Source organism: Sus scrofa, chromosome 11 (assembly GCF_054392235.1).
Source record: "Sus scrofa isolate SSC_HxYL_T2T_F1_AM1 chromosome 11, Sscrofa_HxYL_maternal_Yorkshire_Landrace_v2.0, whole genome shotgun sequence".
Taxonomy (NCBI): Eukaryota; Metazoa; Chordata; class Mammalia; order Artiodactyla; family Suidae; genus Sus; species Sus scrofa.
In genome coordinates this window covers 73,399,393-73,424,329 of record NC_139393.1, presented here as the reverse complement: position 1 = coordinate 73,424,329, position 24,937 = coordinate 73,399,393, and the positions used below count along the sequence as shown (strand labels likewise).

The 24,937-nt window shown below is 43.5% G+C and overlaps 2 protein-coding genes across 8 annotated transcripts in view; one reads left to right on the top strand and one right to left on the bottom strand.

The window, feature by feature from the left end:
- Window positions 1-24,937, top strand: part of OXGR1 (oxoglutarate receptor 1) — a 177,253-nt gene that overhangs the window by 137,120 nt on the left and 15,196 nt on the right. The window contains exons 3-4 of one of the 3 annotated variants that reach the window (XR_014819764.1): window positions 18,335-18,472; window positions 21,688-21,927. The exons of the other annotated variants lie outside the window; for them this stretch is intronic. The gene's annotated coding sequence lies outside the window, so the exon portion shown is untranslated. The remainder of the gene's footprint in view (window positions 1-18,334; window positions 18,473-21,687; window positions 21,928-24,937) is intronic. 3 annotated transcript variants of the gene reach the window in all.
- HS6ST3 (heparan sulfate 6-O-sulfotransferase 3) overlaps window positions 1,877-24,937 on the bottom strand; it is a 682,494-nt gene continuing 659,433 nt past the window's right edge. The window contains exons 2-5 of one of the 5 annotated variants that reach the window (XR_014819761.1): window positions 8,079-9,183; window positions 7,190-7,307; window positions 2,941-2,987; window positions 1,877-2,695 (exon numbers count right to left, since the gene is read on the bottom strand). Coding sequence is in view for 1 of the 5 variants with exons in the window: in XM_021065373.2 (XP_020921032.1) it covers window positions 8,475-9,183 (709 nt within the window). In the remaining 4 variants the exon portion in view is untranslated. Of the gene's footprint in view, window positions 9,184-24,937 lie in introns of all 5 variants that reach the window. The other 4 variants (XR_014819760.1, XR_002336567.2, XR_002336563.2 and 1 more) reach the window with 4 other exon arrangements.

The following is a 24,937-nucleotide window of genomic DNA, read 5'->3' as shown; positions in this document are numbered from 1 at the left end:
GTCAAAAAGCCTGACCTTGAGCTCCACAGCAAAGTCATTTTATATGACCTGTCCCCCAAAGGTGACCTTGAGGGAGGGCAGGTCCTTGAGATACTCACCTGGGTTCTATCAGCCTGCAGTCAACAACCCCCAGTATCTGAGGAATGACAGTTTCAGTCCAGGGTCAGGAAAGGGGTTCTGGAAACATACATATAATTTTCTTTGATTATATGGATAAGTTTTATTTCAACTTTTTGTATCGTTCATTAGCTTCATCTGTGTTCATTTTGACAATCTTGAATGTTTTTTCTTTCTGAGCTTGTTGGAAAGATACAATCAAGTACTCTTACCTAATAGGTGTGCAAAGACACTTAACTGGATGCTACTTATGTACAAATATGTTCACTTCAGTGTTATTTATATTAGTGGAAAAACTGAAAGTGACCAGAATGCCCCGAAATATGGGACTGATGGAAATTACAAGCAGCTACTAAAATTATGTTTTCAAAGAATGGGTGCTAAGATGTTAACCTATGTATTTACACTGCATAGAGTGTGTGATTCTAATCTCCCTAAAACATTTATTTAAAATGTTACTCTAATTGCTAATGCATAAAAAATATGAAAGGAAATAGATCAAAATAATGTTGGAGTTCAACTCTATAACCTATGGACCTTTAAATGCCTTGTATTTTCCAAATTGTCTCAGATCATATATTATTTGTAATCATAAAAAATTGCATATGAAACAAAGCATAATTATGCTGAAGTAGACTCCATTACTTTTCAGATATATATTTAATAGGAAAACTGATCTGTGAAACAGTACTGTATTGAGAGCAGATTTTCAATATTTTTGACATTTTTTTCAAACTATTTTCAACACTCTGCTCAAGGTGAATGGCTGAAAGAAGAAAATCTTGAGTGTTCCTTAGTCCTTTTCTTGACTTGTTTGAGGATTTTCTTGGAAGATAGAAGTCTCCCTAGCATGTATGTGTGTGTGTGTGTGTGTGTGTGTGCGCGCGCATATGTGTGTGTGTCTGTGTATTTAACTCCTGCTGGAGCCTTTTGGAGCCTTTCCTGTAGCTCTTTCAGTTGTCCTGGAACCAAGTTCCCTGTGCAGATGGTTCTCCGTAGACAGAGGGATGCGGTCAAACAGCACTTTCCCAAGATTCCAAATCTCACTACCCCACAAGCAGAGAAGGAATGCACAGTCCCCACTTCTCCAAGACAAAAAGAAAATGATTAATAGTGTCATTGGAGGGATTTTTGAATGAAGGGACTTTTTCTCTCCTACAAGTTAATTTTGTTCCTTTGATGGTATCATAGGAACTGGTCATTTAAAAAATCCGGCAAACCATGCGTATTGTATTGATACCATGGAGAGACCCGTGTTAGATTTCCTGATTGTTTGTGGTTTTCTTATTCTGCTCTCTCTCTCCTTTCCCTCCCCGCTTTGCTCCTCCCCTTCTTTTAGATTGAATTCCAAACTCCTTTCCTCCAGCTTCCGTTTGCTCCTACCACGCTTTCTCAGTTCGTTTCCGCCTCCACCGTCTTCGGGTTGGTTTCTGTGTTTCACAGTGAATTTCCGTATGCCGAGTGGGCAGTGACCAGAGGAGGCTCACTGAGAACCGTGGTTTTAGAAGCTCATGTGTTTGAGAGCCTGAGACAGCCTCCCTGGCCTCAGAGATTTTACATTGCTTCAATCTGTATTTTCTTTGTCTTTTACGCTTTTCAAGTTTCATACCCAAGAACCCCATTTGTATCCAAAGCATGGATTTTTGTCAACTGACAAAGTTGGTCCCGTGGATTCAATTTCCATAAATCCCTTAAAGTGTTTAAGCAAACCTCTCACTTTGTAAAAATGTCTTAACAAAAACACAGGGGAAAACAGTTGTTCCTGACATCACAACAGTTTAATATGTTCACTTACTCATTAAATTGTGCTTCACATCAATGGAAATCCTCAGTTCTACAAACTATCATTTTTAAATAGCAATAAAGGTTGATAATCTCACAATACAAGTTCCTAGGACTCAAGTTCATACATATTATTGCACAGAAACAAAAAGAAATACCTCTTGGGAGAAATAAGTTACTACCTATTGGATAACTTATCTTTACATCTAAAATGGGGCACCAAAGTCCAGGTTTTTCTTGTCAACATGTTTCATCTTTGATATGTCAAATGAAAAATAATGCAAGCAGAACCCAGAAGGTACTTCCGGGGAGGGGCAGAGGAAGAAGAAAGGAACAGAAATTAAATGATTAAAAAAATGAAAAAATGACAAGCTGGAAGACAAATGTGACAATGATGAAATCACACACACTCTGCTCCGTCAGACAGTTTCCCCAGCAAGAACTGATGTTTTTCAGCTCCGACATCCGGGGCTCTGATGAGTTCCCACTGTGCCGCAGGACGTGTAACCCACAGAGGCTCCGCCTCCTGTGCCAGAGGCTGACAGTTGCAGCCTTTTCCGTAAACAGCTCAGAGCACAGGCTCCAGAAACAGCAGTGCTTCTGTGTCCTCAGATCCTTCGTCGTTCTGTTAGGGGACCTCAAGTCCTGGCATGGCAGTTCGGGGGCTCTTGTCTTGCAGATGTTGCTGGTGTTCAAAGTGAGGCCAGCCCTCTGGAAATCTCAGCACCTCTGCAAGGTAGGTCGGCTCTGCCCATGTGAGGTGAGGATGGGTCCAGGCGCATTCCATCCCTTTAGGCTACAAAACACACAGGTCTCAGAACCCACCCACTTGTCCAGAAGGGCTAATGCAAGGTTTTAGGGAGTCAGTTCAGATGCGTCCAGGTGAATGTGGCGAGGGGCGAGCAAGCTTACGTCCAGCGGAGATGAAGGGAGAGGATTAGAAGGACAGCTGGAAGTGTCTTGGAGAAAGAACCTTTGCATGCTCCCCCAAGGTGACACCGAGGAGTAGAGCCCTCAGACTCAGCCAGCCCTGATACCCACCTGCAGACCTTCCGCTGGAGTTCTGCTGGCCACTGGAGGCACAACGGCTATGGAAAAGAAAAACCTTAGAGACACAGCTGGGATCAGATCAGAGGATTCTTTGCCCACGTCCACCCCGTTTTCTCTTTGCTCCACCTCCAATTCAGTTCCTAAAAGCATCTCAATGGTCTGGTCCTGTCTCACGAGCCTCCTGCTTTTCCCTGATATTTTCAGTGGCCAAAAGAATCAGAGTTAAACACATCTCCATTCTGCCCTTGTTTTTGAAGACAGACATTATACAGTAGGCACTTTTCTTCTTTTCCATTCTCCCTGGCACACATTTAATTCCTCATCTTTCCACCTTTGAAAGGCCTGCTTCCCTATCAGGAGTCTTACTTCCTTCCCAGACACCCCCACCTCTCCCCACTTCCTACCTCTGCCTGACCCTGTGGTATAGGCACTTCTCAGCTACAGGTCAGGGCTGGGGAGGAATCAGACAAACCCTCCATGCGAAGCTGTTACCTTGTGACAACTTGAAGCATCTCCTCTCCCAGGGAGATGTGCAAAAGGGATTCATTGAACACCAAATAACATCTTTAAGAACCAAAAGAGTGTACTGTTGATAAAATTCTAGGGTCCTGGGGCAGACTAGAGGGGAAGGGAGATTTTTTGATCGAGGGGTGTGTTGATTCTCCTCCACCCCCTTCAGCTTCTCTATTCAGGCTGCTACTGATTCTAAAGAGTTCTACCACTGAGCTTCCCTAAGGAGTTTTGGGCATATTCCCTCAGGCTTCATCTTGAATAGTTTTGGATTGGACGTGATGAATCTCTAACCAGAGGTGTTTGGGTGCTTGTGATTTGAGATCTCCCTGCAGTAATGCGCATCTCTTGAGTGGTTTCACTCCGAATAAGAAGTTCCCTCCCTGGAGCCAGGAGATCACGAGCAAACTCTGCCGTCTCCTTGGCATTTTGTAAGTCACTGCTCGTCCATGGGAAGGTGAGGGAAGACATACATCAATAAAGATCTAGATTTCATATTCTCGCAATTCCCAGTTCATATACTGATGACAAGCAGCATAAGGTGCTAGAAAAGATGAAGTCAAAAAACTGGGGCTCTGAGCAACTGGCTTGTTAATGATCTAGAATCTTTGGGAATTCTTTCAACATCTTTGAATCTCTTATGTCAAACTATCAAATGGGATTAATGAATAGCGGTCCTATTTCACATCCAAGAAGGTAGTGAAGATCAAATGAGATATCAGATGTAAAAATGTTTTGAAAAGCATTAAACACCATACAAAGTTATGAATTTGAATCTCAGCCTTTGCAAAAGAGATGATGATATAGATGGCATTGAAAAGCACTTGAAATATTTTTCAGTTCCCTCTTGTGTCAGAGACTGATAGTTTTGATCAGTATTAATTTTCACATTGTTTCTTGAATAATAGAACCCTTATTTTTATCAAGGCACACGGCAACCAATTATGATGACATTTCCTGGACTAAATATATCTAATGGCTAAGTTCTAGCCTATGAGATGTGACTGGAAGTGCCATATTGCAACTTTCCTCCACTTCTTCTTGGCTGTCTTAAAAATGAGAGGGCAGGAGCCACAGCAGTCATCTTGGACCATGAGTTGGAATCTGAATCTTTGGATGAAAGAGCAATGACAGAACCTGGGATTCTGGTAATGTCACATCCCAGACCAGTTTGTCCTTTAAATGAGAAAGCAATGGCTTCAGTATTTTGAAGTTACTTTTATTTTGAGTTTCTCTGTTAAAGCAGCCAAATGGGAATCCTACCGAATGGCCTTATGTTATTTTTGAATGATCTTTTGTCACCTCCTTGCTAGGCCTACCTGGTAGATCTTCTCCTTATATTCATAGCATCTCAGGTCAGACCTTTGACTAAGTCCTCAGATTTCAAACCTTTGATTGAACTGTGTCTGGCAAAGTTTCCTCCTTTAGATGATAAGGAACGGATCTTGATACATACTTTTAATAACACACATGATGTCCTTGACTGCCGCCTTACCCTGATTGCTAATGTTATCAGTTGCTAGAAAGAGTGCTCAAATAATTCTCTGGGCATGTTTTCTCTCTTTGTCAAGAGTACGTTGTCCCAGTGTTCCCATCGTGGCTCAGTGGTAGCAAACCCGACTAGAATCCATGAGGATGTGAGTTCGATCCCTGGCTTTGCTCAGTGGGTTAAGGATCCACAGCATTGCTGTGAGCTGTGGTGTAGATCGCAGGCTTGGTTTGGATCTTGTGTTGCTGCGGTTGTGGGGTAGGCTAATAGCTGTAGCTTCATTTTGACCCATGGCCTGGCAATTTCCATGTCCTGCGGGTGCTGCCCTAAAAGGACAAAAAAAAAAAAAAAGAGAGAGAGAGAAAGTTGTTCAGAGATCGAAAGGAGACAGAATATATAGTGTCTTATTCCTTCATAATAATTGAAACACACACCTGTCATCCTAGTCTGGTTACTGGCGCTGCCATTGACGGCCTACCTTGGGAGTTGCAGAAGTCGATGGGACATGGAACTTCTTAGCGAATTTTCTTTTTCTTTTATTTATTTATTTAGCCTCTTCTTGGCTTTTAACGTTAACGAATCTGCAGTTGATTTGATTTGGGGTCTCAAGGCTGCCGGCTTCCTGTGGCCCCTAAGGCCCAGACGCCTGCTGCCGACATCCCTCCCAAGCATCCCTTGGGGTGTAGGTGTGCAGTCAGTTTTCAGAGAACAAACTGTGTTTCCACCTCTTCATTTCTACCGACAGAGGACCCCGGGGAGAGGACGAGTGTGCTGCTTTAGGATGAAATGATACAGGGGAGGAAGCTGGCGTCGGTCTTTTTAATTTGTTCAGCACTGGCCTCGGGCCAATACAAAACGATGCTTTTTCCTCTGAACATCCTGATATCGGGGTCTCCAGTGGAGCCCCATACATCACGCCTTCAGCGGCAAGGCGGCAGAAAGCCTTTTGATATAAATCCCGAGGTGCCTGAGGAACAGTGTGAAGTGAGCAGGGGCTGCCTCTGAGTCTCAGCAATGCATGAATTCCCTGCCAGAAATGTAAAGTGAGTTGAAAAGAAACAATCTGAACGCTTTCTAACTTGTTTTGATTTTCCACATGGCAAAACACTGCATTGTTATTTGTGTGTTTTGTGTGTGTGTGTGTGTGTGTGTGTGTGTGTGTGTGTGTGTGTGTGTGTGTGTTTCACAGTGGCAGGCAGAGCGGTAATTTGCAGCCCTGCCATTCTAGGCGGCATTAGATCCTAACATGGAAATGGGGAGACAGAGAAGGATGCTCATTCGTCCCAGCTGCAATTCCCCTTCCCCTGCTACCTTAGGAACAAATCATCAGGAAGGGAAACTAGTATTTTGTGAGCCTTATGTCTGCCAACTAACGAGGACGATTTACTGGACCCCTTTAACTCACGCCCTCTATGGCTCAAAAAGTACAGCTGCTTCTAAAGTCATCCATCTTTCAGCTCCTTCATGGGTCCGTGACTTGGAGGGGGCCGGACTGGCCCAAGGCAACGTGGCTCTGGGTCCCTGCTGGCCTGGTGCGGTCACACCCGCAGCGGGTAGAGACAGACCCTTCAGAGTAGTAACAGGTGGCTTCTTGCATGATGGGCAGGAAGCTTTTATCCGATTTGGAAAACGTGATGGAGCAAAAAGAGCTTGCCCTCTGCAGTCGGCCAGACCCAGCTCACAACCCATGAGGAAGCTACGTACTGTCGGGGGGTTTACTTTCCTCATCTATCAAGTTGGGATGAATAGTATCTACCTTCTTGTGAACAGATCTGAGGAAGGACAAGGGCCTCCCAGAGTTCCTGGCACCGGGGAGGTCCCCAGTCACGCTTTTCCTCCACGACATAGGAAGCCCCAGGTAGTGTAATCCGTATGGAGGCCTCTTCTCTGGCTCTCTTTTTGCTGCAGAACCTCGCCTCTCCCCTCTGTGCAGGCAAGCACTCCATGCACGCTTGTGGGTTGATTAACTCTAACCCCAGAGAGTATTCTGGAGGCTGAGATGTGGCTTATGCAAAGCTGGCTTAAACATCAAACATGTTGGCTATCAATGAAATAGGCTTTTCAATCTGATTTAGGGGTTTCACTCATTTTGCCTTCAGCTCCTTGAAGGGATTGATCAGATCAATCTGTTGTGAAACTTTCTACTCACTCTGATTGCCTACTAAATACAAGGCAGGAGTTTTCTAGTCCCTCTGCTGTATGTCCCCCCTCCCCCCCGATTATTCAAAAACGTTGTGTTACCGTCACTGCAATTGGGGAAACGGTGGAACGAAAGAAGTGCTTGGTGATGCAGCATCTTTCGGTCCTATTTGATACACTTTAGCCTGTTAGGGCGCCTCTCATGCCAGGTAAGGATCATCTGAGGAGAAAAAAGTGATCAGGCTAGAGAGATGCAAGATGCTGGGAGGCAGTCCTTCTAAACTCCTAGGATAACCACCCCACTGTGTTCTGTGGCCTAAATCAGAGTTACCTTTTTAATTTCATGATCTGAACTCCTATTTTGTATACATGCTAGCTAAGCTCCTAGTCTTCAGGCCAAATGCCTTTTCCTCGGTGATGGCAGAGTTTCAAACTTGGCAGTACCGTACCAAAGAAAATGACTGCTCCAAGGAGGTAAAACTCCGAAACAGTCCTTAGAAAACCAAGGTTCTGTAGCCAGGTGGGAATGCTAGACAAGGAGTTATCCCTGTGTTTTTTTCTCCCTTAATTTAGCATTCATTCCTTCCACTGAAAATAAAACTCAGTCAAAGGTGATGTCCTCAGGCATTCTTAATAAGTTTTCCCCTGAATGTCCCTACCAGTGTTCACTTTTCTGGGGCCACGGACACATCTGTCTTGAATCTACTAACTGATCCCTAAAAGATGGGGGCGGAAGCGTGGCTCAGGGCTGAGAGGCAGGGGCCGTGAGTCTCCGGCCACGGTCAGTCGTAGGGTGACCTTGTCGAAAAACAACCTTAACAACAAAACACATTACACTATTTATGATTTAAACCACATTCAAATCGAGATCAAAGATGGGTGCTCACAGCCAAGAGAGAGGTGGCATTAAACCTCATCTAAGGGCTGAAAAAACCTTCTTTTCCTCTCTTCAAATAGCAGTATTTCCATTACAGAGACAGTACGAACATACCAGTTTCAGCAGAACATCCAAGCCTTCATCTGGCTTTTCATGTGTGCCTTGGTGGGTTCCAGTTGCCCAAACCACAACCTATGCTGCTGCTGCTGCTGCAAAAAGAAAAGGATTCCAAGGACTCTTTCCTTTTTGGTGCTTCTCCCCTGGACCTGCTAATGTGGTCTATTATGGGATGCATTCCTACCCTACTTAATATCACGGATTGAAAAACATCAGGGAAAAAAAGAACAAGACAGATCATCTCCAGCTGGAAAAAAGGTGAAGACAGAGAGGAAGCAGGTGTCCAAGGCAAGCCACCTACAGCCAGATGTCCTCAGCATGGCCCCACCTTCTCCAAGGTAGGGTGGTGCCCCCACTCTTCCTCCCGCTCCTGCGCATGGCGAGGGCAGGGGGTCACCACCTCACCACCTGGCTGTTGTAGTCCTCCGTGACGGCCCCCTCTGGGTTCCCGTCCTGTGGGGGCCACCGGCGGCCCCTGTGCTCCCGCTGCAGCCGCCGCTCCTCGCGTCTCTTTTGCCGGTCCCTCTGATGCTCTAGCTGCTTGGTGCGGTGGTAACGCTGCTGGAAGAGATCCTTCGCATACTCGTAAAGCTGCATGTCCAGGAAGTTGAGCTCCTGGATGCGCTGGCGGGCACCCTCGTTGATCTCCACGTTGGAAGCCCGTGTGATGTTGAACTGCGTGAAGGGGGAGATGAACTTGAGGTTGAATGTCCTCTCAAAGAGAAACTGCGTCTTCCTCTGGAACTCTGTGAGCCCGAAGAAAGCCATGTTCTTCAGGTTGCTCTTGGCGCTCTGCAGCAGGATGGCGTTCCTCTCGCTCTCGTTCATGAAAGTCAAGTTGTAGCAGCCCACCAGGCTGAGGTCGGCCAGCATGCGCACCTGGCGGTTGTTGGCCAGGTTGTAGGTGCAGTCCATGAACTCCCGCAGGCTGACCCCAGACCAGTCGTCCCCAGGGTAGCAGGTAGGCAGCTCGTCGGGGGTGGGGCTCCTCCCGTCGCACATGTGGAGGGAGGTTTTCCACGTGGCCCCTCTCTGGACGTGTTTCCACTCGCTCAGGTATCGAGACACTGGATCCCGCAACATGGTGATGTAATAGAAATTCCTGGAAGAAATCAGAGGAAGAATGTCAGCCCTCAGCAGCTTTCACCTGCAGGTCCTGCACCTCTGTAGGGTTATCACAGCACGGAGTCAATCGGCTTTTCTGCCACATAGTCACGTGAGGTTTGCCTGGATTCGCACCTGTCAGGCCAGTGTTCCCTCACGTCTGTGTTTCTAGAAACACCCATGACCCGGTTTTCAGTACTGTTTGTTTGTCTTTTCATTCCTGCTCCAGTATGGGGAGGGCTGGGTGGGGTAGAGGGAATAAATCATTCATTCATTCAGCAATTATTCACTGATAAGCTACTACCAGCAATTGATTCAGCAATTATTCATTGATAAACTACTATCAGCAATAACAATACCTTACGTTAAGAGAATAAGCCATGATTTTTGAAAATTATGACCCATCCGATATTTTCCTTGACCTTTAAAATAAACCTTTGTGGTTAACACGGGACTACTTGATAGGGAAATAGGTTAAAATGATTTATCCAAAATCATGGAAATAGAAAGAGCAAAGCTGGAAGCCAAGTCGCCTTAATCTTTGCTGTTTATACTGGTGTTCTGATTCTGAGGTGGGTGGAGTTGGGGGAAGGTGTGTTGTGCATGGAGTCTAATATTTACTGAGCAATTACTGTGTGCTGGAATCAGGGCTAGGTGCTTTATGGACACTAGTACATATAACCCTCAACATGACTTTGTAAATGGGTTTCATCATGCCTTTTTTTTTTTTTTTTTTTAAAGCTGAGAACCCAGAGACTGAGAAAGGTGAAAAATACAACCCAGGGTCCTAGAGCAAACTAATATTTGAGCTGCAATCAAATTTAGGCTTCTTGGATTTCAAAATCTCTGTGCTTTCCTAGGCACCATATTGATATTTTATCTACTTATTATTTTTTTTTCTTTTTTGGTCTCACCTGCAGCATATGGAAGTTCCCTGGCCATGGATCAAATCCAAGCCAGAGTTACAGCCGCAGCAACACTGGGACCTTAACCCATTGTGCCACAGTAGAAACTCTCACTATATTGCTATTTTAAAAACAAAAATGTAACTAATACTTATTGAATGCCCATTAATTATCAGGTACTGCACTTATTATAATCATAGGTTTCATCTCATCTGATGGCATCTAAGGGAACATTGAGAAGAGATATTTTATAAATGGTTAGCTTCAGAGGAAGGCAAGATGGTGGAAGAGTAGGGGGACCTGCTTGCCCCCTCCCACAAACACAACAAAAAAACCCACATCTACAGGTTAAATGACTCACACAGAACAGCAATTAATCGCTGGCAGAAGAACCTAAACTCCAATAATGGCAAGAATCTCGTGACATAACTGGGTAAAACAAGAGAAAAGAAGAGCACGAGAGAAGGGGAATCAGGGCTGGACGGGTGCTCCCGAAAGGGAACTGTGGAGGAGAAAGGGATCCCACACCCTGGAAAGTCACCTACTCAACAGAAAGATCAACCAAATCAGAGGGATCTCCAGATGCAGAGAAGAGCGCAGCAGTAAGTATGAGATCTGCAGAGCAGAGTGAGAACCAAACAGATCATCTGAAATACTGGCACAGTCACCAAAAACTGAGATGCTTGCTCTGGAGCTTAGTCCCCAGGAGCAGGCTGGGGTGGGCGGTGCGGAGACTGCTTGGGGGAGTAGGAACCAGTAGGTCGGGTTGGCAGAGCAGAGACCATCCCAGGGGACTAGGAAGCGGTCCATCGGATTGGCGGGGCAGAGACTGCCTGGGAGTCTAGAAAGTGGAGCATCGTGGGTGGAGGGAGCAATATGCTAAGGGCTGGGGAGTGGAAAGCCACATCAGAGGGAACCTGGGAGAAGAGCTGGACCCACAGGAGAGACAAGGTGCCAGTGTTGGGGAGGGGAGAGGTGGAGGGGTGGACTGCCATAGAATACTCCCCACACCACAGAGAGCTCACTTGTCTGCCAGCTATCGGAAAGCTGTGCTTCCCAGTGTATCCCCTCTATCCCTACCCTGTGTGCCAGACCTGAGACTGCCTGCCATCCGGGAGGGCTGGCCTCACCATTTGCAGGAAGCCGACCACCGACCACTACAGGGGCTTTTCCTGCCCTGGCCTCCCTGCCCTCTGAAGGGGCTACACCTCCATGGAGCAGCACCCAGCACCGCCAGCCCCCTGCAAAAGGACCACAACACAGAAAAGCTAGAACAAGCTCAGCCCGGCTGTGCAAAATCTGCCTCCATTCCGAGGCGGTCCTGCCAATTCCAGCTGCCCTGGGGAAGAGCCTCTTGGGTTCTCAGTGGCCCAGCTAGCTGCTCCAGCCCTCGGGGGTGCTGCACTCCCATGGATCAGCTGTCCAGCACTGCCAGCCCCCTGGAAGAGCCCCACAGCCCAAAAACACCAGAGCAAGCTCTGCCCAGCTGTGTGAAATCTGCTTCCATAGCGGTGTAGACCTCGCAGTCCTCCCTGCCCTCAGGAAGTCCTCCTTTGCTTCAGAGAGACCCTGTCAGCCTCGCCCACCCTCAGGAAAAGCCATGCTGCCTCAAAGAGGACTGACCAATAACGCCATCCCTCAGGAAACATTCCACAGAAGTCCCAAGGCAAACCCTGCCTGGCCACGGGGAGTAAAATTCCACCAAGAAAAAGAAAACAACAAGCAAGATGAAGAAGCTGAGAAACCAACCCCAGTTAAACCAACAGGAGAACTCACCTAAAGCAGTCAACAATGAAACAGACCTCTGCAGTCTGACAGACCTGGAGTTCAAAAGAGAAATAGTGAAAATACTGAAGGAATTTAGAGAAGATATGAACAGTGATGCAGATGTCCTCAGAAAGGAACTAGAAAATATAAGGAGGAGCCAAGAAAAAGTAGAACATTCATTTGCAGAGATACAAACTGAACTAAGGGCAGTAAAAACCAGAATAAATAATGCAGAAGAACGAATTAGTGATGTGGAAGATAGAATAATGGAAATCACCCAATCAGGACAGCAGACAGAAATCCAAATGAAAAAACATGAAAGCAATGTAAGAGACCTATGGGATAATATAAAGCAGGCCAATCTACACATAATAGGAATTCCAGAAGTAGTAGAAAAAGATAAGGGAATGGAAAATATATTTGAAGAAATTACTGCTGGAAACTTCCCAAATCTAAAGGACACTGAGTTCAAGATACAGGAAGCACAGAGGGCCCCAAACAAGTTGAACCCAACTAGACCCACACCAAGACACATTATAATAAAAATGGCAAAAGTTAATGATAAAGAGAGGATCCTAAAGGCAGTAAGAGAAAAGCAGAATGTTACCTATAAGGGAGCCCCTATAAGGTTATAAGTTGATTTCTCTACAGAAACTCTACAGGCCAGGAGGGAATGGCAAGAGATATTTAAAGTGCTAAAAGGAAAAACTATGCAACCTAGAATACTCTATCCAGCAAGAATATCATTTAAAATAGAAGGGGAAATAAAATTTTTTTCCAACAAACAAAAGCTAAAAGAATACAGCAGTACAAAACCCAAGCTAAAAGAAATATTGAAAGGACTTCTCTAAACCAAAAAGAAAGGAAGGATAGAAAGGGAGGAAAAAGAAAAAACAAAGAGGAAGAACTAGGCTTGAGGAAACCACAATCAGAGAGCAGTCACTCAAATAAGCCAGCATACAGATTTAATCATGAACATGTTTAAAACAAAATAAAATTAAAAAGAAAAAAAGAGTCATCAAAATCATAAAATGTGGGCAAGGGAAGTAAGGAAATAAGTAGACTCTTTTAAAAAAAAATTTTTTTGTTTCTCTTAATTTTAGTATAGTAATGAAGGACCATCAGGCTAAAACACACAATTATAGGAAGGGGTTAGCATACTTAAAAAACAGGGCAACCACAAACCAAAACCAAACATTGCATTCGCAAAAAAAATGAAAAAAAAATGACACTCAAGCAGAAAATAATCGGAGACCATCCAACCAAAAAAAGAAAGGAAGAATGGAGAACCCTAGAATCAACTGGAACATGAGGTTTAAAATGGCAATAAATAATCATTTATCAATTATCACCTTAAATGTAAATGGACTGAATGCTCTGATCAAAAGAATCAGAGTGGCTGAGTGGATAAAAAAGCAAAAACCTTCAATCTTCTGCCTACAACAAACTCACCTTAGGACAAAGGACACATATAGATTTAAAATGAAGAGGTGGGAAAAATATTTCCTGCCAATAGACATGACAGGAAAGCAGGAGTTGCAATACTCATATCAGACAAAATTGACTTTAAAACAAAAGACATAAAGAAAGACAAAGAAGGACATTATTTAATGATTAAGGGATCCATCCACGAAGAGGATATTACTATCGTCAACATTTATGCCCCAATTACAGGAGCACCCATATACATACAACAAACGTTAACAGACATAAAGGGAAAAATTGATCCGAATACAGTCATAGTAGGAGACTTTAATACCCCCCTCACATCAATGGACAGATCCTCTAGACAGAAAACCAATAAAGCAACAAAGATCCTAAAGGAAACAATAGAAAAGTTAGACTTAATTGACATCTTTAGGACACTACATCCAAAAAAATGAGAATAAACATTCTTCTCAAGTGCGCATGGAACATTGTCAAGAATAAACCACATACTGGGACACAAAGCTAACCTCAACAAATTTACGACCAGAGAAATTATTTCAGGTATCTTCTCTGACCACAATGGCATGAAACTAGAAATCAACCACAGGAAAAGAAATAAGAAAAAAACCTACTACATGGAGACTAAACAACATGCTACTAAAAAACTAATGGGTCAATGAGGAAATCAAGAAGGAAATTAAAAAATACCTTGAGACAAAGGATAATGAAGACACAACCTCTTAAAATCTATGGGATGCCACAAAAGCAGTGCTCAGAGGGAAATTCATAGCAATACAGGTCTTCCTCAAAAAAGAAGATCTCAAATTGACAACTTAACCCTCCACCTAAACAAATCAGAAAAAGAACAAAAAAGACCTAAAGTCAGCAGAAGGAAGAAAATTGTAAAGATCAAAGAGGAAATCAATAAAATAGAAATTCAAAAAACAATAGAGAAAATTAATAAAACCAAGAGCTGGTTCTTTGAAAAGGTAAACAAAATTGACAAACCCCTGGCTAGACTCACTAAGAAAAGGAGAGAAAGAACCCAAATAAACAAAATTAGAAATGAAAAAGGAGAAATCACAACAGATACTTCAGAAATACAAAAAAACATAAGAGAAAACTATGAACAACTCTATGCCAACACATTTGACAATATGGAAGAAATGGGCAATTTTCTAGAATCCTACAGCCTGCCAAAACTGAATCAAGAAGAAACAAACCAACTGAACAGACCCATCACTAGAAATGAAATTGAAGAAGTCATAAAAACACCCCCTACAAATAAAAGTCCAGGACCAGAGGGCTTCACAGGTGAATTCTACCAAACATATAAAGAGGATCTGGTGCCCATCCTCGTTAAACTTTTTCTTTTTTTCTTTTTCTTTTTTTTTTTTTTGTCTTTGTTGCTATTTCTTTGGGCTGTTCCCATGGCATATGGAGGTTCCCAGGCTAGGGGTCGAATCTGAGCTGCAGCCCCCAGCCTACGCCAGAGCCACAGCAATGCGGGATCCGAGCCGCGTCTGCAACCTACACCACAGCTCATGGCAACGCCGGATCCTTAACCCACTGAGCAAGGGCAGGGACCGAACCCGCAACCTCATGGTTCCTAGTCGGATTCGTTAACCACTGCGCCACGACGGGAACTCCCTTAAACTTTTTCAAAAGGTTGAAGAAGAAGGAATACTCCCAAAGTCATTCTATGATCCCACCATCACCCTAATTCCAAAACCAAAGATACCAACAAAAAAGAAAACTATAGGCCAATATCTTTGATGAATATAGACACAAAAATTCTCAACAAAATCTTAGTCAACTGAATCCAACAACATATCGAAAAGATCATACACCATGACCAGGTAGGGTTCATCCCAGGTTCACAAGGATGGTTCAACATACACAAATCAATCAACGTCATATACCACATTAACAAAAGAAAGGTCAAAAATCATATGATCATCTCAATAGACGCAGAAAAAGCATATGACAAAGTCCAACATCCATTCATGATCAAAACTCCCACCAAAGTGGATATAGAGGGAACATTCCTGAACATAATCAAAGCCATTAATGACAAACCCACAGCAAATATAATACTCAATGGTGAAAAACTGAAAGCCTTCTCACTCAAATCTGGAACAATACAGGGATGCCCACTCTCACCACTGCTCTTCAACATATTTTTAGAAGTCCTTGCCACAGCAATTAGACAAACAAAAGAAATAAAAGGCACCCATATAGGAAGAGAAGAGATAAAACTGTCACTGTATGCAGACAACATGATACTATACATAGAAAACCCTAAGGACTCAACCCCAAAACTGCTTGAACTGATTAATAAATTCAGCAAAGTAGCAGGATATAAGATTAACATTCAGAAATCAGTCGCACTTCTGTATACCAGCAATGAAATATTAGAAAAGGAATACAAAAATACAATACCTTTTAAAATTACACTTCAAAAAATCAAATACCTCGGAATAAACCTGACCAAGGAGGTAAAGGACGTATGTGCCGAGAACTATAAAACTTTAAGCAAAGAAATTAAAGAAGATGTAAAGAAATGGAAAGATATTCCATGTTCATGGACTGGAAAAATCAATATTGTAAAAATAGCCATGCTACCCAAAGCAATCTACAGAGTCAATGCAATCCCTATCAAATTACCCATGACATTTTTCACAGAACTACAACAAACAATCCAAAAATTTATATGGAACCACAAAAGACTCAGAATTGCCAGAGCAATCCTGAGAAACAAAAACCAAGCAGGGGGCATAAATCTCCTAGACTTCAAGCAATATTACAAAGCCACAGTCATCAAACCAGTGCGGTACTGGTATCAAAACAGGCAGACAGACCAATGGCACAGAATTGAGAATCCAGAAATAAACCCTGACACCTATGGTCAATGAATCTTTGACATGGGAGGCAAGTACATAAAATGGGAAAAAGAAAGTCTGTTCAGCAAGCATTGCTGGGAGACCTGGACAGCTGCATGCAAAGCAATGAAACTAGAACACACCCTCGCACCATAAATTCAAAATGGCTGAAAGCCTTAAATATAAGACAAGACACCATCAAACTCCTAGAAGAGAACATAGGCAGAACACTCTCTGACATCAACCTCATGAATATTTTCTCAGGTCAGTCTCCCGAAGCAACAGAAACAAGAGCAAAAATAAACCAGTGGGACCTAATCAAACTGAAAAGCTTTTGCACAGCAAAGGAAACCAAAAAGAAAACAAAAAGACAACTTTCAGAATGGGAGAAAATAGTTTCAAATGATGCAACCGACAAGGGCTTAATCTCTAGAATACATAAGCAACTTATACAACCCAACAGCAAAAAAGCCAATCACCCAATGGAAAAATGGGCAGAAGACCTGAATAGACTGTTCTCCAAGGAAGATATATAGATGACCAACAAGCACATGAAAAAATGCTCAGCATCCCTGATTATTAGAGCAGTGCACATGAAAACTACCATGAGATACCACCTCACTCCAGTCAGAATGGCCATCATTAATAAATCCACAAATAACAAGTGCTGGAGGGGCTGTGGAGAAAAGGGAACCCTCCTGCACTGCTGGTGGGAATGTCAACTGGTACAGCCACTATGGAGGACAGTTTGGAGATACCTTAGAAATCTATCCATAGAACTTCCATATGACCCAGAAATCCTTGGGCATATATCCGGACAAAACTCTACTTAAAAGAGACACATGCACCCGCATGTTCATTGCAGCACTATTTACAATAGCCAAGACGTGAAAACAACCCAAATGTCCATCGACAGAGGATTGGATTCGGAAGGAGTGGTATATATACACAATGGAATACTACTCAGCCATAAAGAAGAATGACATAATGCCATTTACAGCAACATGGATGGAACTAGAGTCTCTCATTCTGAGTTAAATGAGTCAGAAAGACAAAGACAAATACCATATGATATCACTTATAACTGGAATCTAATATTCAGCACAAATGAACATCTCCTCAGAAAAGAAAATCATGGACTTGGAGAATAGACTTGTGGCTGCCCAGGGGGAGAAGGAGGGAACTGGAGGGATTGGGAGCTTGGGGTTATCGGATACAACTTGGAATGGATTTACAAGGAGATCCTGCTGAGTAGCATCGAGAACTATGTCTAGATACTTATATTGCAACAGATCAAAGGGTGGGAAAAAATGTATACATATAAGAGTAACTGGGTCCCCATGCTGTACAGCGGAAAAAAATTAAAATAAAAAAAAATGGGGAGTTCCCGTCGTGGCGCAGTGGTTAACGAATCGGACTAGGAACCATGAGGTGGCGGGTTCGGTCCCTGCCCTTGCTCAGTGGGTTAACGATCCGGCGTTGCCGTGAGCTGTGGTGTAGGTTGCAGACGCGGCTCGGATCCCGCGTTGCTGTGGCTCTGGCATAGGCCGGTGGCTACAGCTCCGATTGGACCCCTAGCCTGGGAACCTCCATATGCCGCGGGAGCGGCCCAAGAAATAACTAAAAAGACAAAAAAAAAATGGTTAGCTTCAGAATGATCAGGTATAGAGCAGGGTACCTCTGGCTTAAAAGTGCAGAAGAGCTGTGGAGAGGCCACAGGAGATTTGGAAAAGTCGAGAGATAAAGATAGCATTATGCATTAGAAGAAAGCAAATACTGATTTCAAATAAGGCAAATCCTGCCTTCTCATCATCTGAGCAGCTGCCCATGGAATGGGCTGCCCACCCCACCTCTGTCACCAGTAGTGACACTCAGGGTTCCTCTGGGCAGGCAAAATGGCCCTGCGAAGTTCTGAAAAGGACCCTAGGCGTCCCTTGACAGCCGAAACTGGATTGTAAAAGTGTGCATAGCTAGTAAAAGCAATGACAAAAAAAGGAATTGAAGGGCCCTTTTTTTGTGTGTTGCTTTTAAAAAGGAACTCATGAACTATAGTATTTAAAACTATATCTTTACTGTATCTATTATTTGGTCTGGCTTGCCAGACCATTTTGCATTGCGCTGAAGAAATCTCAAAATCTTAAGTAACACTTGCTTCCCTTTCAATCAGGAGGAGGAATGCACAGAACCTGCCACGGACAGGCCATCCCGAGCCCTGGCTTTTGCCAATCACCAATTTTCCATTACTCTGTTGTCTTTTCCTGTGACAGAGTGACACTTCCATCAGTGGAAGAAAATTTCCCAAAAGGTCAGTAGGGAAAGCAGAAAATGACTGACACTGTTTCTCGGCTCCACAGGGAAATGTTGAGAATAAAGTTTTTCTCAGAGTGGATATTACTATGGTTGAATATTGCATGACATGTCGTTATTAATCCTGCGTTGGTCTTCTGTCGAAACTCGTTCACATTTCAGTTCTACAAGCAGAGACTGACTTGACAAAACAATTGCCTTAATAAATATATAAACACAACGAGGATGATGGCAATAATGTAACGGAGGTGGGTTAAGGATGACAAGCATATCAGGACAAAATAATTTAAATCAGAGAGATCTTGGCACGGCCAGATAAAACTGCAAATGGGAAACCTATAATTTTCTTGGTTAACTGGAAGAAATTGAAAACATACACAAAAAATGATTTAAGCCAAAAAAAAAAAAGACAGTGACAACCAATTGATAAGACTCAGCCCCACTGATGTGTCTCAAATTCAGACATAGTCCAGGTTTTTAAATAATCATAAGAACTGGACTATTTTATTTTATTTATTTTTTTTGTCTTTTTGCCTTTTCTAGGGCTGCTCCTGTGGCATATGGAGGTTCCCAGACTAGGGGTCTAACCAGAGCTGTAGCCGCCGGCCTATGCCTGAGCCACAGCAACTCGGGATCCGAGCCTCGTCTGTGACCTATACCACAGCTCATGGCAATGCCAGATCCTTAACCCACTGAGCAAGGGCAGGGATCGAACCTGCAACTTCATGGTTCCTAGTTGGAGTCGTTAACCACTGAGCCACGATGGGAACTCCTTGGACGATTTTAGAGCTGGGGAGTACAGTGGTTTGTGCCATAAAGGTTTCCTGGAACCTGCTGCTGGAAGTTTTGAGGCTTTTGTTTCATTTGGGAAAACTGGCCTTGGAGTTCCCAGTGTCTTCAATCCATTGAAAATTCACATGGTCTCAAAGCTGACGGACACACTTAAAATGGCCTTGGTTTCAAATTTTATTCAACACAACACTGCATTTAACAAAGACTAGCTAAATTGTAGGGTGATGTTTACATGAGTAAAAGAAGTCCCAAATATCTTGCTAGCTAAATAGGTCAGAGGTTCAATTGTAACTAAAACTAACTCTGGCATCAAGACACAAAAATGTGGAGTTCCCAATGTGGCACAGCGGAAAAGAATCCGACTAGGAACCATGAGGTTGTGGGTTTGATCCCTGGCCTCGCCCAGTGGGTTAAGGATCCGGTGTTGCCATGAGCTGTGGTGTAGGTTGCAGACACAGCTTGGATCTGGCATTGCTGTGGCAGTGGCATAGGTCAGCAGCTGTAACTCTGATTCGATCCCCAGCCTGGGAACCTCCATATGCCATGCGTGCAGCCCTAAGAAGCAAAAAAAAACCAACAACAACAACAACAAAAAAAACCCACAAAGACACAAAAATGTGCTACTGCACTGTTCATATTAATAAAGTACAGAGTTGTCCCATCTCATGGTTTTGGAACCAAGTACTTAGCAGCATTTGAGTATGGCTTTAATCAGATATATTCTTATGTCTGTTTTGTTTATTTCTCCATCCTGCAAAGCACTCAAAATAGAAAGTTAGAATAAGAGTAAAAATAGAACAGTAGGGTGGAAGAACACCCAACTATTGAAGGAAAAAAAAACACACCTTAATTTGATTCATAAAAGCATTTTTTTTCCTCATTTCTGTGTTTTTCCTCTACTTTCATTGGCTTTTCTACTATGAGATAGAAAACTGCACAAACCATTGATGAAACGATGCCTACCTTCATTGTGTGCAAGCTTTGCTCCAACTTCAGGACTCTCCCCCACCTCACCTCCCATCCTCCCCCCTCCACCCCGACTCCCCGAACAATGAAAACACTTTTTCTTCTGCTCCCATAACTTCCAATTCGGTGTCTAAGGAAAATTCTTACAACAGCTCAGCAGTTGAAATCTGTACATTTCCTTTTCAAGCCTACTTGTACAGCACAGAGGGGGGTAAAAGAGAGACCAAAGAAGGACAAGCAGCTCCCAGGCAAAGGTTTGCATTGACACCTGTCCCTTTTAACTCAGTCTCCTCGGCTGAGACAGAGTCGCATCTGTTCAAATGCTTGTCCTTGCAGATCAACTCTCCCCAGATTTTGGAAATATTAACAAGTAAATTATTATTTCTTCCCTTCACCCATCCGTTCACTCCCTTGGTAAGTCTCCAAACATTAAATGAGTCCCCATATTTGTCAAGCACTGGAGCTAGGCAGTGGGGGACTCGGAGATCACTAAGCCATTGTCCTCAAGGAGATCTCAGGCACCCAGTGACTCTGGTAAAGTGGGAGAAATGTTAGCCACCTCGTTCAGGGGACAGTCTCCCTGGACCAGAACGATCCCTAAGACAGATAACTTTGTCTCGGTGCTAGCGGGCCGCTAACAGAGCTTCCATTCGCCACTGAGAGTTTTGGTGAATTCATTTAAGAATGACTGTAAAGCAGTTACAATTCTTTAGAGTTGTTATTCTTGCATCCCCGGGCTGACGATGGCAAAGGCCTGTGTACTCAGGAACGTGAGGGGACCGAGTGCTCTGGTTAGTTCAGTGATCATTTTAACTGGCACTTAAAATGATCACTTCGGTCTCCTGCTCCGCTGTAAGGTAAGCCTATTAAAAAATTCTAAACACAGCACGAGGACACAGCTGCCTTCCCTCCCTCCATCTTTGCCTTTTTCTTCACACTTTTGCATCCTGCTCATCCTTCCTGGCCTAACTCAAGCCTCATCTCCATCTCCCCTGACTTCTCCAGCCCTGAGGGTTTACTGCATCACTGAGGGCACTTTCAACTTGCATATGAAAATCCGGGTCCCATCCACCCTTTGAGTTCCTTTTTGAGAACTGGACCTTAGGCCTCGTGCCCCACAGCACCTCCAGCCAGGTCCTCTTCACTGCAGATATTCAACAGATGATGCCCTGCACAAGAAATGACCTTCATATGAGCTAAGTGTATTTTAATGACTGAGGTTAATATTGCCTTCGAAAAATAAGCCCTTCTTTTCTCCCCTAAAAATGAATCTGATCTTACTGTTGAATGTCCAAAATGCATGAAAAGAGTAAAAAGACACATCCACCATTGGACTGTGATGGCTGATATGCAGAGAGAGAGCATCAATAGAGGCTTTGGATAAAAACCAGAATATTTCATAAGCAGTTAATTCATAAAAATGAGGTTTGTTTGTTTTTTTTTGGTCTTTTTTAGGGCTGCTTCCCATGGCATATGGAGGTTCCCAGGCTAGGGGTCTAATCAGAGCTGTAGATGCTGGCTTACGCCAGAGCCAGAGCAATGTGGGATCCGAGCTGGGTCTGCAACCTACACCACAGCTCAAGGCAACGCTGGATCCTTAACCCACTGAGAAAGGCCTGGGATCGAATCTGCAACCTCATGGTTCCTAGTCGGATTTGTTAACCACTGCACCATGACGGGAACTCCAAAAATGAGGTATTTTTTAAAATATTAAATTTAGTAGTTTTCTTCCCCACTGCTTTGAGAACCTGTTTTTCACTAAGCAGTTTATTGCTCATTTTTTTAAATTAGCAAGTCATTTAATTAACACATGCTTATTGAGGATTTGCTGTGTGTGAGGAGCTGTTTTAGGAAATGTGGAGAACAAAAGAAAAAAAAAAAAGGAACAGAATGTCCTCAAGTATTGTAGGTGTTAGGGGTGGTAGATTAGAAAGGGAGGCAATTGATTTGCAAATCATGGAGGTAAGGATTGGACAAATATTTAAGAGACTATTAACCTCACACTTGTCAGAATATTCACTGTCAAAAAGAATGCAAACAATCCATGCTGGAAAAGGTGTGTAGAAAAGAGAACGCTCCCACACTTTTGGGGAATGTAAACTGATGCAACCAACTTGGAAAACAGTATGGAAGTTCCTTAAAAAACTAAAAATAGAGTTACCGTAAGATCCAGCAATCCCACTTCTGGACACACATTGGGAGAAAACTGTAATTTGAAAAGATATATGCACCTGTGTTCACTGCAGCAGTGTTTACAATAGCCAAGACATGGAAGCAACCTAAATATCCATCAGCAGAGGAGTGGATAAGGAAGATGTGATGCATATATCAATGGATTATTACTCAGATATAAAAAGGAACAAAATCATGCCATTTGCAGCAACACAGATGGACTAGAGATTATCATCCTAAGTAACCTAAGTCAGAGCGAGAAAGACAAATATCAAATGATATCATTTGTTTGTGGAATCTAAAAAAATGATACAAACGTACTCATTTACAAAATAGAAATGGACTCACAGACCTTGAAAACAAACTTGTGGTTCCCAAAGTGGAAAGTTGGTGGGGGGAAGGGATAAATTAGGAGTGTGGGAACCTATACACACTAATCTATAGATCAAATAGGTAATGAACAAGGACTTACTGAGGAGCACAGGGAACTCTACTCAGTATTCTGTAATAACCTCTAGGGGAAAAAAACGGAAAAGGAATGGCTGTGTGTAGATGTGCCACTGAATCAGTTTGCTGTACACCTCAAATTACACAACATTGTAAATCAACTATACTCCAATGTAAAATAAAAATTAAAAAAATAAACAGGGAGTTCCCACTGTGGCTCAGGGGTAATGAATCCAACTGGTATCCATGAGGATGCAGGCTTGATCCCTGGTCCCGCTCAGTGGTTTAAGGATCTGACCAGGAGCTGGGATGATCCACAGTTGCAGCTCGGATTCACCCCCAGCCTGGGAACGTCTGTATGCCGCACTTGAGGCCCTAAAAATAAAAAATAAAGGTTACCCCAAAAAATGAGGTACAGAGAGCAGGGTGGCCTAATTAGACCGGGAAGCTCATGTTGTGTATTTCACTGAACGTGAATGAATGAATGAATGAATGAAAAGACGAACATAAGCTGGAAGAGGATGCTGAGGCCAAACTGTCATGGGCTCTGTTGCTAAAATAAAAGTGTTGATTTCGAAAGATTAGTGGAGTGACAGAGTTAAGGGTGGATAAAAGCAGGCAGAGACCTGGAGACACACTGGGCAGACATAGCGAGAGACGAGCAGGGAAAAATCCAGAACCGTGAGAAGGAATCAGGGATGGATTCAAGAACTATCATAGACTCGACCATCATTGTTCCCCTTCCTCGCTGACAGCTTCCTCTAAACTACCTCCTCCTCCTCCTCCTCCTCCTAGGCATTCCCTCTTCCCTTCTATCTAAGGCTTCCCTTTCACTTCTGCCCTGGCAGAAGTAAAGGCAGTGCTCCTTTACTCATCAACATGGCAAAAGGAGGGGTACATGTCCTTAGAATCACTCTCCTGCAACAATGAAAAGAAGTCACACTCATGAGGCTGTGATGTGCCTATCAGGTGGGAACACATTTGAAAGAACCCACAGAATGCCAAGTTCACAGGGAGGTTTGATAAGTGTGTTCCTTCCACTACCAGCTTTACGCTTCGAAAATCAAGCAACACAATTACTATTTCCACAATCACCAGTTCAGCCTTCATAAAACCAGCTCAACTAGAAACTCCTCCAGTCAGCCTTCCAGGATGCCCTCAGCAGAAGGGATTCCTCCCCATCCCCCATCCTCTGAAATATGGGCCACTCGTGCTTCTGTCTTCATTCCAAGGATCAGTGAATATGGTATCCTACGAACCCACTTTCTGCCTTTACTCATCCTTCCGCCTCCAGAGCATATGATACATGACCTTGTACATCATGGATGTTCAGTTGTTCAGTGTTCCTGGAGTGAATAGATACATGCCATTCTATCAGCCACTGTCTTAGGCATTCTCATGGTGACCGTCCCCAGGAACTGGAACTTGGTGGTGCCTTAACCAACAGAAGTGGCCCAGGCTAATGATTCCTTCTCATCTAGACCTGTGAAATGGATGGGAAAGAATCAATTCTTTCTCCTGCTTCCTCTTGCCCTACAGACTTTGCAATGTTTTCCCTACACATAATCAAGTTTTGCAGAGAACACGCTTTGCCATGGTAAGGTGGACTCGGAATATCTGAGGGAGCTCTTTGGTCCTCACCAGGGAACGGGCACAGATTGAGCATCAGTCCATCTTAAACGTAAGCTGATGTGTGTGCAGTTTTAAAAAGCGAAACTTAGCTCTCCCTCCACCCTGCTATACTGTGGCCAAGAGTCATTTTCCAAATGCTCGGAATGGAATTAATTTCTTGACTCTCTTTGGAGCTGCCCTCTCATTGCGGGCTGCCCATTCTTCATTATTGCAGTAGAGCAGCATCTGCATTATTCTGGATCTGATAGGAGGAATCGCAGCACTTAGAGCTCTGGCAATCAGACTGCCCTTTGACACGGTGATGAAAAGGCCTTTTATTTGAGCCTTGAAAACAAATTAAGGAATTTAAGAATGATGTTCTAAGCAAATGGGAAATGGAGAACGATGACTGTTAAGTACTGTAATAAAGAACTTTAGGGGGCTGACAAGGGTGTGTTGTCAGAGTGGCTGGTTC